Below are 12,799 nucleotides of genomic sequence, written 5' to 3'. Positions count from 1 at the left end.
TCCCAGTGCTGACCAGTATGTTGTGTAAAGTTTGGGAACACTTAATCCAAATACAAGATATTTACATTGAAATGCAGAGCTTCACATTTAATGTATTTACTATTGTGTAAAATCCACATGAAATTAAAGGGCAACATAACGTCAATGGTTCATGGTCTGTTTATGTAGCACTTTTATATTTATAAGTGTTTTATATAATGTGTTATTTCACAATCAAGCATTCAAACACCAGTGACAGCAGATGCCATGTCAGCTGCTCTCCTGACCCACCAGGAGGAACTTGGGGTTCAGTGTTTTGCCCAAGGACACTTCAACATGTAGCCAGGAGGGATCCTGTGGTTTGTGGACCACTGCTCTACCAAGTGAGCTACAGCTGCCAGTTCCAATGATATTTAATGTTTTCTCTACATGTACATGATCAGCAATGATCGGTACCACCACCATTCTCATCAGTTTTTTATTAACTGATGAAAAAGAGCGTTACATTGAAATTTATTTTAAGTGAGATTACTTAATTTATACAAGTGGCTTTAGTGGAGATAATGAATTATTCTGAAATAATAATTTCTGTATTCTTTTTAGTGAAAATCAACAGTTCCAGCTCTTTTACTTTTCTTGGTTTGAAAAGTCATTTGACATTAAGAACTTTTATTTGCAGCTGTTGAAGCCATAAAGTCAGAATAAAACAGTGAGGTACTCTACATGTCTGGGCTGGGGGTCCACATTTAATTCAACACTCCCCTTTATTATACTTAGCATTTTATTATGTGACTAAACTAATGATTTAATATACACACAAAAAAATATACAAGACAATTTCCATCATGAAGTCATTCATTAAACTACAAAATGAGACCTAAATTGTATAAAATTGAAAATATAAATATAAAAAACCATTACCATTGGACACCATTACCACAACCATTGGAATATTCCTGTGTGGTGGTTTACAGTGTGCTGAGGAGAAGATGCCTTTAGTTACAGAGCTGTGCTATGATAGATGAATCACTGCATTTAGTATTGTGACAACGGTGCAGTGAATGAAACTGTAGACAGAAGATGAGAAATGAGGGACAAAGTGTTTATATATGTTTGTACAATAGAATGTATAAAGACTGTAGACACTGAAAAAAATCATATACTAATAGAAAGACAGTGAATTTATCTTCATTTATGTCGACTCCTCTTATTCAGGGCAGAAACACAGACTGTGTGTCAGTGAAGAGATGATGTTTGCCGTTTTAACATTTATCAGATACTATGAGAAAACTGTTTAAACTGTTCACTGCTCTCAGAAATATTTCAGAAATGTTTCCATAAGGCAGATGGAAAATGGGAGTTTAAAAAACCTTCTCTATAGATATAAAGCTTAGCAACCTTTCAATGATATATATAAAGTAGTGGTGTGTAACATGTCCCTCAGCTGCTGTGTGTGTGTGTGTGTGTGTGTGTCCTCAGTGAACTGTATCAGTCTCTGCAGTAGCTTCCAGCTGCAGCATCAGTTCAGTTTCTGTTCAGTCTGACTGAGGGAGGTTTTTGTACGATGCTTTTTCACTGTGTAAACACCCAAACACTGTTGACTTTGTGTTCACCCTGACAGTAGTAAACTGCTGCATCTTGAGCCTGGACTCCACTGATGGTCAGAGTGAAGTCAGTCTGTGATCCACTGCCTGAAAAACGATCTGGAATCCCTGATACACGTTGATCAGTATAATATATAAGAAGTTTAGGTGTTTCTCCACCTTTCTGTTGGTACCAGGATAAAGCATCTTTTGTTTTGTTAAAAACTGTTACTCTCTGACTGTGTTTGCAACTGATGGACACAGTCGCCCCAACAGCAGAGCTCACTGCTCCAGGCTGAGTCACTGTGACCTGACCTCTGGACTCTGAGGACACAGAGACAAAAACAGAAAGCAGCATAATGGTTTTGTGGGCTTCATTTCAGAGGGACGGATGTTGATAGAGGAGAAGAGTTGGATTCTCTGGACTTTACCTGTGAAGCAGCAGCAGAGCAGAGTCCAGATGAGGACGGAGATCAGAGTCATGTTTTTGATGAGGAGGATTTCTGTGTCTTCTGTTGTCATGAAGGACAGCTGTCAGTCATCCAGTGTTCAACTCTCAGGACTATAAACTCTCCCAGAGCACTGGAGCATGGTGCTGCTGATGCAAAGTGGCTCTATGGAAATGATGGGACTGACTCCAACAGGGACTTGGATCAATCTGATCAGGCTGATTATCAGTAGGTCAATGAGTTTTTTAGGGTTTTGTCGATGGTGAGATAACCTCTTTAAAATGTGTCAGTTTTGTGGATTTTTTTTCTTCCCAGAAATGTTTTAGGGGATTTTACAGCTATTAGTTTCCATTTATGATTTATTTTAAAATATTGCACATGTGCAACAAATACAAGGTGTTTTGTGACACATTAAACATTTTCTTTAAAAGCTTAAACGTCTGATTTCATCCAGCAGTTTATGATCTGTTCTAAAATGTTTCTAATTTAAATGTGTAATTTTGTAAAGTGTAATTTAAATGACACAAACCATTAAAGGATTGATGACCAGGATAAATCTGTAATCAGATTTTTTGAACACAGTAACTTGTGAACTTGCAGCTTAAAGTCTTGTCAAAGTCAGAGAGTCGTGTCTCTGTACAGTCAGAGGTTTTTGTACGACGACTTAGTCAGTTTGTATCACTGTGGCAGACTTTTGGTGGAGGAACCAGACTGGATGTTAACTGTAAGTACCTTTGACTTATATGAATTCAAATTAAATTAGAATTTGTATTCTGTTGTCTGACAAATACAGGCTTTAATGTTTTTTAGTTGGTAGGTTACATTTTCTTTTTTTGTTGTTGTTGTTTTTGCATTGACTATTCTAGATTCTTCCAAGTAATTACAAGTAAAACTTCTGTTCATAGAAATGAATTATAATGTTTTCACTTTGTCTCAATTTTCATATATAATCATGTAACATGTTTGAAATAAATCACAATTATTGACAGGATTTGATCATTTAAAAAGTCAGAGATTAGTAAATGAGGAGACCAATATTAATGAGATTTGGTTTGAACTAAAAATTGTCAAAGATGAAATAAAAAGCTCACACTCCTGCTTCAACGCATCATTTTAATCCTTGAACACTGATGTTGAAGTTTGTTCATGAAACTAAAGTCAGTTTCCTGCTGGAAACTTTTTGTCTTTAGTACTGAAACCTGTCTGTTGCCATGGTTCAGCAGTGATGCCTGTCTGTTGCCATGGTTACTGAGCTCAGAGAGGGAAGTGAAACACTGAAGACCAGTTTGATCCAATCTGAGGAAAAGACTAACAGAACCAGCAGCCTCCTCTGCTGCAACCAACAGGGTGGAGTTTATTTTCTCTTTGTATCAACTTTCTTCATAATGTCTCTCTGTCTCCTCCTGCAGTGGGTCCAGTCGTCCCCATCCTGACTGTGCTGCCCCCCTCCAGTGAGGAGCTGAAGCAGGGGAAGGCTACACTCATGTGTCTGGCCAACAAGGGGTACCCCTCAGACTGGACCCTGTCCTGGAAGGTGGACGGCAGCAGCACCAGCAGCAGCAGCAGCAGCTGGAAGGAGACCAGGAGTCCCGGGGTGCTGGAGAAAGGTGGACACTACAGCTGGAGCAGCACCCTGAGGATCCCTGCAGACCAGTGGAAGAAGTTGTGCTCTGTGACCTGTGAGGCCAAACAGGGCTCTCAGTCTCCAGTCTCAGAGACACTGAGGAGAGACCAGTGTCCCCAGTTCTGATCTAACTCTCTAGGACTTTAACTGGTTTTAACCTGCTTCTGCTCTCTGCGACACTGCCTTGATAATTTTTCAATATTTACCAGCCTATGTTAACATTTTTTTTTCTGTGCTTGCTGATAATAAAGATCTGTCCATCAAATTCATCCAGTTTATTCAAAGTTTCTTCATATTCCAGTAATTTGAACTGTAAAAAAAATGATTTTCTTTAATGTGAGTTTAAAGTTAAAAATTACTTAAATATCATCATCATCATATTGTTTGTTTAGTAATAAACAGTAGTAGATACTTTATTAATTCCCAAAGGGAACTTTTTGTGTTGCAGTAGACGTCACATAATAATACAGTATACACACAAAGTAATAGGATATTAATACAGTCAAAGTAAAAAAGTAAAATACAGATACTATTAATACACTGTTACACTGTGCAGTTCAGTGAGGTGAACAGTGGTAAAACGCCACATATATGTAACTGTATTGTCTAGTGAAAGGCCTTAGTACATGCTGTATACTGTTTGTACTCATGTGCACAAACAGTGGCTGTATGTTACAGATATTGTAGTTATGTTGGAATGAAATGATGAACGTCTGTCTTCTGACACCACATAGAGTCAATGTACAGACTAATGACTAATAGTAGTGAATGTTAATACTGTTAATACCTTTTACTGAATTGACCCCAGATTTCGATTTGGTATAACAAACATTCTAATAGTAAAATTAAACTAAATCTAATGATAACAGATGGGACTAAGGACTCTACTGTTGTTGTAGGTACATGCAATGAATGTGCATAAGATTTGAAATACCACAACAAAACAATCAAACATATAGAAAATAATGAACTGCATCATCAGCATAGAGGGATATAAAATCCAAATTATTAGCAATTTCAACACTGAAAAGGTTCAGCTGTGATCATAAAGGCAAATTAGGAAATAAAGGATTGAATTAGTGGTACTGAATCACAAATTCACTGATTTACTGAAAAACTAAATATACCTCATGACCTAAATATGTACAATCACATAATAATATTTTAATAAGACAACTTGAACAATATTTTTTTAAGTTTAGGTTTGGTTTCTTTATTTTTCGCTGTGGGATAAATTTGTCTAGGATAAAAGGACAGTGCTGCCCCCCTCCAGAGAGGAGCAGCAGCAGCAGCAGAAGCAGCAGCTGGGAGGAGACCAGAAGTCCTGGGGTGCTGGAGAAGGACAGATCCTACAGCTGGAGCAGCACCCTGAAGATCCCTGCAAATAAGTGGAGGAATGCAGGAGTCCCAGTCTCCAGTCACAGGGACACTGAGGAGAGACCAGTTCTGAGCTGGTGTTTGGATCTTAGCAAAGAGACACAGAGCTCATGAAAAGATTAGAGATGCCTACATAACACTATAAAATAAAAGTAAATTGAGTTGAATTGAACAACACATAACAGTGAAGCATAGAGGTGGAAATGTGATGATCTTGGGAAGCTATGGCGTTGGGAGAGTGTGTCCTCAGCAATGTCTGCAAGGCCTCAAGTTGACCTCAGTTGGAGTCGACCTAATGGAACTCTTAAGATAGAAATATTATTTTACACCAACATGCATTGGATTTAAACAAACCTGTTATTAATGAAACTAAATTAAAGCGGAAGTGACAAAAAAAGACAGAAGAAGAGAGGACAGAGTGGGATCAGTGGTCCCAGAGACCACGAGCTCTGTGTGTGTGTGTATGTGTGTGTGTGTGTGTCCTCAGTGAACTGTATCAGTCTCTGCAGTAGCTTCCAGCTGCAGCATCAGTTCAGTTTCTGTTCAGTCTGACTGAGGGAGGTTTTTGTACGACGAGTTTTCACTGTGTAAACACAAACTGGCTGTTGACATAGTGTTCACCATGACAGTAGTAAACTGCTGCATCTTCAGCCTGGACTCCACTGATGGTCAGAGTGAAGTCAGTCTGTGATCCACTGCCTGAAAAACGATCTGGAATCCCTGATACTCGTTGATCAGCCAAATAAATTAAAAGTTTAGGTGTTTCTCCACCTTTCTGTTGGTACCAGGATAAACCATCTTTAGTTTTGTTTCTAAAAACTGTTACTCTCTGACTGTGTTTGCAACTGATGGACACAGTCCCCCCAACAGCAGAGCTCACTGCTCCAGGCTGAGTCACTGTGACCTGACCTCTGGACTCTGAGGACACAGAGACAAAAACAGAAAACATCATGGTTTTGTGGGCTTCATTTCAGAGGGACGGATGTTGATAGAGGAGAGGAGTTGGATTCTCTGGACTTTACCTGTGAAGCAGCAGCAGAGGAGAGTCCAGATGAGGACGGAGATCAGAGTCATGTTTTTGATGAGGAGGAATTCTGTGTCTTCTGTTGTCATGAAGGACAGCTGTCAGTCATCCAGTGTTCAACTCTCAGGACTATAAACTCTCCCAGAGCACTGGAGCATGGTGCTGCTGATGCAAAGTGGCTCTATGGAAATGATGGGACTGACTCCAACAGGGACTTGGATCAATCTGATCAGGCTGATCATCAACGGATCAATTACTTGATTATCAATATTATTTACATCTATTTTAAAATAATATATGTGTTATTGTGTTGTCAAAAAATGTCCCTTTTGCCCTTATACTTATTTGAAAAATCACTATCCTTTCTTTTCAAAAAAAAAAAAAATCAAAAATCTTCAAAAATCTTTTCTTATTATAAAATGAAACATTACATAAAGCTAAATAATGATGTATAATTAAAGATATTTTGAGGTTATTTTAACTTTTCATATCAGCTGAGACATGTTTACAACCAACAACTGATTTTGTTGAGTTTGTTTGTTCCAAAGTCAGAGAGTCATGTCTCTGTACAGTCAGAGGTTTTTGTACGACGCCTCAGTCACTTTGTATCACTGTGGTGGACTTTTGGTGGAGGAACCAGACTGGAAGTTGGAAGTAAGTTTCTGATCAAATATTATATTTTAAAACATCAGTTATGGTCACACAACTTTTTGTTTACGTTTCAGTAAACTTGTAAAACAGCTTAAAGGCAAAAAGAAGCAGCAACATTTTTATTTAACTTTTAAATCTCTTATTTGATGTTTTCAAGGTGAGTTAAAATGATTCAGTGTAAGTAAAGATTTTTTAATGTTGACAAATTTGAACCTTTTAAAATGTCTCAATTTATTTGTTTTAAAATCAGGAAAGTTTGACTTCAAATTCAGGTTGTTATTTAAAATCTGACTGATTTCAAAAATGTTATTTCTTTGTGGTACATAATGTTCTTTAACAGTGGATGATTTTTTTGATACATTAAATGATGAAATGTTTATTTAATGTTACCTCGTTTCTCAGTAAAGCACATGTATATAATAAATATACAAACTATTCATGTTCAAGATTTATTATGACATTTATAAGATTTTAAAGATTTATAACAATGTTTGTACAAATTAATGTTATAAAATTAGTGTAAATCTAAAATTATTTTCAATTGCAAATCCTTCCAAATCTTTTCTTTTCTGCTCAGTGTAGTTTGACGTGTCTCAGGTCATATGAGGACTGTTTCTGTCCTGATCTGCATGAGAGGTTTCTTAAAGGGAAGTGAAACAATGTGTGAATCAGTGACTGTTGGAGCAGAAAAACCATCTGACAGAAACTCCTTCAAGGACAAAATCCACTCTCACACAGTAAAGGTGTCCAACTGTGTGGTCTCTGTCCTCTAAGCTGATTGGTGTCTCCTACTGTAGGTGATGTTCGTCCCACCCTGACTGTGCTGCCCCCCTCCAGTGAGGAACTGGAGAAGGGCAAGGCCACGCTCATGTGTCTGGCCAACAAGGGCTTCCCCTCAGACTGGACTCTGTCCTGGAAGGTGGACAGCAGCGGCAGCATCAGCTGGGAGGAGACCAGGAGTCCCGGGGTGCTAGATAAGGACGGACGCTACAGCTGGAGCAGCACCCTGAGGATCCCTGCAGACCAGTGGGGGAAGGTGAACTCTGTGACCTGTGAGGCCAAACGGGACTCCGAGACTCCGGTCTCAGAGACACTGAGGAGAGACCAGTGTCCTCAGTCCTGACCTGGCTCTCATGGACTCTGCTACTGATCTCATTTTGCTTTTTCTGTCTTGCTCTCTCTTGCTTTCTAATAACATTTCATTCATCACAATTTGCTGCTTTTAAAAGTTTTTATTGTTTCAGTCCAATAAATCATTTTCAAATCAGCTCTTTTCAGGCCTGTTGGTGTAAAATAATGTTTCCATCTCAATAGTATCATTAGGTCCAGTCATACTGAAATGATTTCTTGGAAATCATGTACAAAATAAAGTATGAGTTCATGTTGTAGTAAGTGTTATTATTATATAAATAATTCCAAATGTATTAATGATAAACCGTCATTTTTTAGTTAATTGAACCTGTGACTGTAAAACCTGCTTCATTACACTTAGTGCAAGTTTGTTTAGATGAGAAACATTGTTAAAAAGACCTCCTTTATTATAAATAACCTTAGAAACATTAATATTGTAATGATAATGTTATGAGTGATTATGATGGTCTATTAGTCATTTGATGATTTCAGCTAAAATGACTGATGAACCTCGATTTCATATTTGTCAGCAGCTCATACTACAAATAGTGACACTTTTTAAAAGGTTCACACAAATATTATCACCTATCAAAATTGTGACAATATGTCAATAAAAAGGACTCAATAATACTCACAATACACAAGAAAATGTATCATAAAAACACATCCACGTCTATAAAGACTCTTTCTGTAGCCACATCTCCAGTGTGTATTATAACAGCTTAATAATATCTGGCAGAGCAGCACCAAAGTTCACTTCCACCCCACCTGTATTGTTATGCTCACTGAGACATTTATGATATTGTTTCATTCAAAAATTGCCAACATAGACGAGCAGTTAGCTTCCTCAGCTGTTTCACCACTTAACTCCTCTGGCAATTTTTCTACAAATCCCCTCTTCACTTTTTTCTACCTTCAAGCTCCCTACTGAATCTGAAATGTACAGTCTCACCTCAAAACCTAAGAGTTCCACGTGTCTGCTCGGGCCAATCCAGCTCCCCTAGTTAAAGTCTGTGAAGCTCTTTCTCCCTACTTTACACAAATTATCCAGTCTGATTACTGGACTTAAAAAAAGCTGCTATAGTTCCAATTCTCAAGAAACTTTACAACCTTAGTAACTTTTGTTCAATTCCATTTGCCATTTGTCTCAAAAACCTTACAAAGTAGTTGCAGAACAGGTTTAAGCTCAGCACAACAATGTGTTTGCATCATTTCTGTTAGGTTTTCATCTCAAACACAGCACTGAAATGGCCTTGGTTAAGGTCACTAATGATCTGCTAATGGCTGCTAATGCTGGACTCCTAACAATTCTCATTCTGCTTGATTTAAGTGCAGCCATCGTCACCATTTCACATGGTGACAATATGGTTTCACTAGTGGTCTCCAACAAGATTCTGTCCTCAGCCATATTTGCAGGGAATTTTGCATTGACTTCCACTTCTAAGCAGATGATATGCACTTTTATATATCCACGAAGCCTGACTTTGCTGTTCCACCTACCTGTCTCACTATTTATTCAAATCCAATAAAATCGTGGTTTACTTTGAACAATCTGCAGCTTAATATTAATAAGACTGAGGCACCATTTTGAGACTTTCTCCCCTTCCCCCAGATTAATGGTTTGGTTGTTCTATTTGATTTGTTCTATTTTTAAATACACCACAAAAACCTGTTAATTGCATTTTTGTAGCATTGCTCATTTTCATCCTGCAAATTACTTGTATCTTCTTTCTCTCTGGTAACATTTGTCTTGACTGCTGTAATGCTCTGTTATCTGGTATCTCACAAAAGAACTTGTTCACTACTCTGGTACTTGTATTATAACCTGGACTCCCTCTTTAACAGCTCCACAGGCTTTGCATCAAATATCATATTGATTTCAAAACTTCTGTTTACTCTTAAAGCCCTTCATAACTTTGCTCTATAATACCTTTCAAACCTCCTACCATCATACATGTCTTTCCATTCTCCGTTCTCCTACTATGGGTCACCATGATCTGTGAACAGTAAAGAACATTATTGAACTAAATATTGATTGAAATGGTTAAATGGTCAAATTGACCCGGGAACATCAAGGCTGTTCCTCAGAAACGAACATAACAGGAGTGTTAAACTTAGGAAAGCGTATAAAAATGAGTGGGGGAGCTGAACAAAGTAAGAAGTCAAAAACTTACCACTTCCATACGGAGTGGGAGGTGGACTTTTTATCACTAGTGTGAGGTGCGTTTGCCTCATCTGCCAGTCTGTCATCACTATACCAAAGAAGGGAAATGTGGAGCAGCATTTTCAGACTGTTTATAAAAACTACGACACTGACTTCCCTCCGAAAAGCAAACTCAGAAGAAGAAGCGTGAACTAAAGTCTCAGCTTGAGGCTGACTATCAGCAGCTACTGTCCGGACTATGCATCCCTGGCTAATTCTATTTTCTATGATTCAAGTAATCAGAGTAAGGTAATGACAAAAAATGTACAGAGTTGTATTGCGCAATATGGGTTCATGGAGTTATGCAAGCTACACATACATATATTGTGCATATAAAGAATTCTCAATAATTTCATAAATAAATGTGTTTTTTGTATTTTTGTAGTAGGTAGATTATTTTGACTTGGTCATTTTATAAGTAGCTCACAAGCCAAAAAAGTGTGGGCAGCCCTGCTCTACATCATTCTTACACAACCAGGAAGAATGTTTTGGGTCATTGTCTTTCTAAATCATAAAGTTACCTCTTCCATGCTGATTGAGGAGGCCTTGCACATGATGCAGATAACACACTCTCTCATTGCAAAATCATCCAACAGATCATCATGTTTCCACCTTCATCCCTGACTAATGGTGTTAGAGTGTGTCCTTTGTTTTTTTTAAAGACGCAGCCAATTCAAGAGCAAAAAGACGTCAGTTTTTTAAGGAGGACACTCATAAGCACTTATCTACTTAAGCAGATGTGCACTTAGACGTTCTACTGCCTTCTCTGTTCTGAATGGATCCAGATACAGCCTACAACATATAAAGACATCTTTTATTTCTTGGCTATGTCTTGTAGAGGGACAACTTTCCTTTCTCAAGACAAGCATGAACTGATAAGTTTCTAACTTTTTAAACATCTTTTTTAATCCCAGTTTTGTGGACAGCACTTTGTTCTATGCTGTCACATTCTGTTGGGTTAACAGCATCACTGTCAGGGACAGGAATAAAGAGTTCATTAGGAAAACTGGTTCTATTATTGGACCATTAGAGACCAGACTTCAGTTTGAGCATCATCCTCTGTTTGGTGTTTTTAATCATCTGAGTGTGATGAGTGAGAGGTTCAATGTGGGACTTTTTATGGTAACTATCTGTGAGGTGTCACTGATGGGTCAGTATGTGATATGTAACTGTGAGAGAATAATCTAAACCAGTGGACTATTATTGACATCAGTGTGTGTGAGGCTGATGGCATCATAGTAAATCAGTGTATACTATGGTCAACATGATACAGGCAATATGTTGGTTTAAAGTTTCTTTCATGATACTGAGCAGGATGTGGACTTTATTACAGATAATCAGAGATCTGACACGTCTTCACTTTTACTTCCTGTCTGTCTCCTGCTGTTCTCCATCAGTCCACCAGATGTCCTCAGACTTCCATCCCTTCAGTCACCTGACTCTCCTCCAGCTCCACCTGTGTCCCCTCCTTCCTACACACCTGTTCCCACTTCCCTCATCAGCTCCTCTGCATAGAAACCAGCCTGGTTTCCACCATCATTTGGTTGAACACATCTCATTGTGTTTCTGTTTGTGCTGTGGATTCATGTTCTTACATCCTGACTCATATTTATATCTATATATGGATGTGATCTTTTAAAACATCCTAAATTCCTCATGTTGATGTATTTTCATTTTCTTATTCCTGTGGCCAATGTTTGTTTTTACTGACTGCAGATTGAAATCAAGAGGGACTAATTATTAGACTGTATTTGGTCGTAAATATCAGTTTGATTCTGTGGAAACTAATTCACATCAAAGTCTACAACATTTCTTTGTGGAATATTTCTCGGGTTGATTTTTTTTTTCTCCCCCATACATGGTAAAAATTAACAATAGAAACGTGGATTAAAACACATTTATTTGTCAGAACAATGAAGAAAAACTTGTATTTTCCAAACAGAACATTTCAGAGTTTAACAAACAGCTTCATCCCAACACTACACACCTCTGTGTCATCAGAGGAAGCAGGAACTCTTCTTCTCACAGATCCAGTTTTTTGTACCATGATTATATTCATGTGTTGTCCATCTTCCTTGTTGATCACAACACGCTGCTACAAACCAGCCTGTAGGATTCTCCTGATTTGTTGCCCAGAACCTTTGAGACGAATAAAAAATAATTTTCATTTGAAAATGTGGATTCTTTTTTGTGTTTAGATTAATTGATATCTCACTTTGTATATATTAAATGCTTTCTAATAATGTAGATATAATTACTTAAGACACTATATACTACAGTCAAAGTATCCCACAATGCAACACTCAAAGTATAGTACATAGCATGAACCCATGCAGTGCTCCTAGTTTTAAACATCCGTTAATGATGACGAAAGGTGACAATGACAGTTAAGTGTCCGAAATGTCAATTAACTCCTCAGTGTTAAGTAAACTACTTAGTGTCCATTATATAGGGAGTAGGGGGTGATTTCAGACACAGCCCAGGACTCAGAGACCCCCTCCATTCATTCCAATCAAAGTTAGTGACTCTGCTCAGACTCCAGCAGCATTTAGTGTCTTCCTGCTCTGATTCCTGCTTTTTAAAGCCACTGCACATGTTCAGTAGTGTTTCTCTCTCTGAGCCCAGTCACTGTCTGTTAGACTTTTCGCTCCCAATCAGCACATTTGTCAACAGGTTTCCTCACATCACTTTCAGCTTTGTCTCTGAGGAAAAAGTGGTTGGAAAGCTGCTCTCTGAATCCATCCCTGGGACTACTGATCATATTCAGCTTTTTCCTTC

At 38.1% G+C, this 12,799-nt stretch overlaps 2 gene segments (V, D, J or C); both read left to right on the top strand.

The window, feature by feature from the left end:
• Nucleotides 1-2,254: 2,254 nt before the first annotated feature.
• LOC137099563 (Ig kappa-b4 chain C region-like) lies at nucleotides 2,255-3,904 on the top strand. The segment is given in 3 exon segments: nucleotides 2,255-2,273; nucleotides 2,654-2,735; nucleotides 3,421-3,904. Coding segments are annotated over 3 exon segments (426 nt in total).
• Nucleotides 3,905-5,634: 1,730 nt separating this feature from the next.
• Nucleotides 5,635-7,954, top strand: LOC137101348 (Ig kappa-b4 chain C region-like). The segment is given in 3 exon segments: nucleotides 5,635-5,680; nucleotides 6,508-6,690; nucleotides 7,485-7,954. Coding segments are annotated over 3 exon segments (555 nt in total).
• The last annotated feature ends 4,845 nt before the right edge of the window (nucleotides 7,955-12,799 follow it).

The sequence above is a fragment of the Channa argus genome, chromosome 1, assembly GCF_033026475.1.
Source record: "Channa argus isolate prfri chromosome 1, Channa argus male v1.0, whole genome shotgun sequence".
NCBI lineage: Eukaryota > Metazoa > Chordata > Actinopteri > Anabantiformes > Channidae > Channa > Channa argus.
Note: the sequence above shows the minus strand (reverse complement) of the source record. Positions and strands in the feature narration are given on the sequence as shown.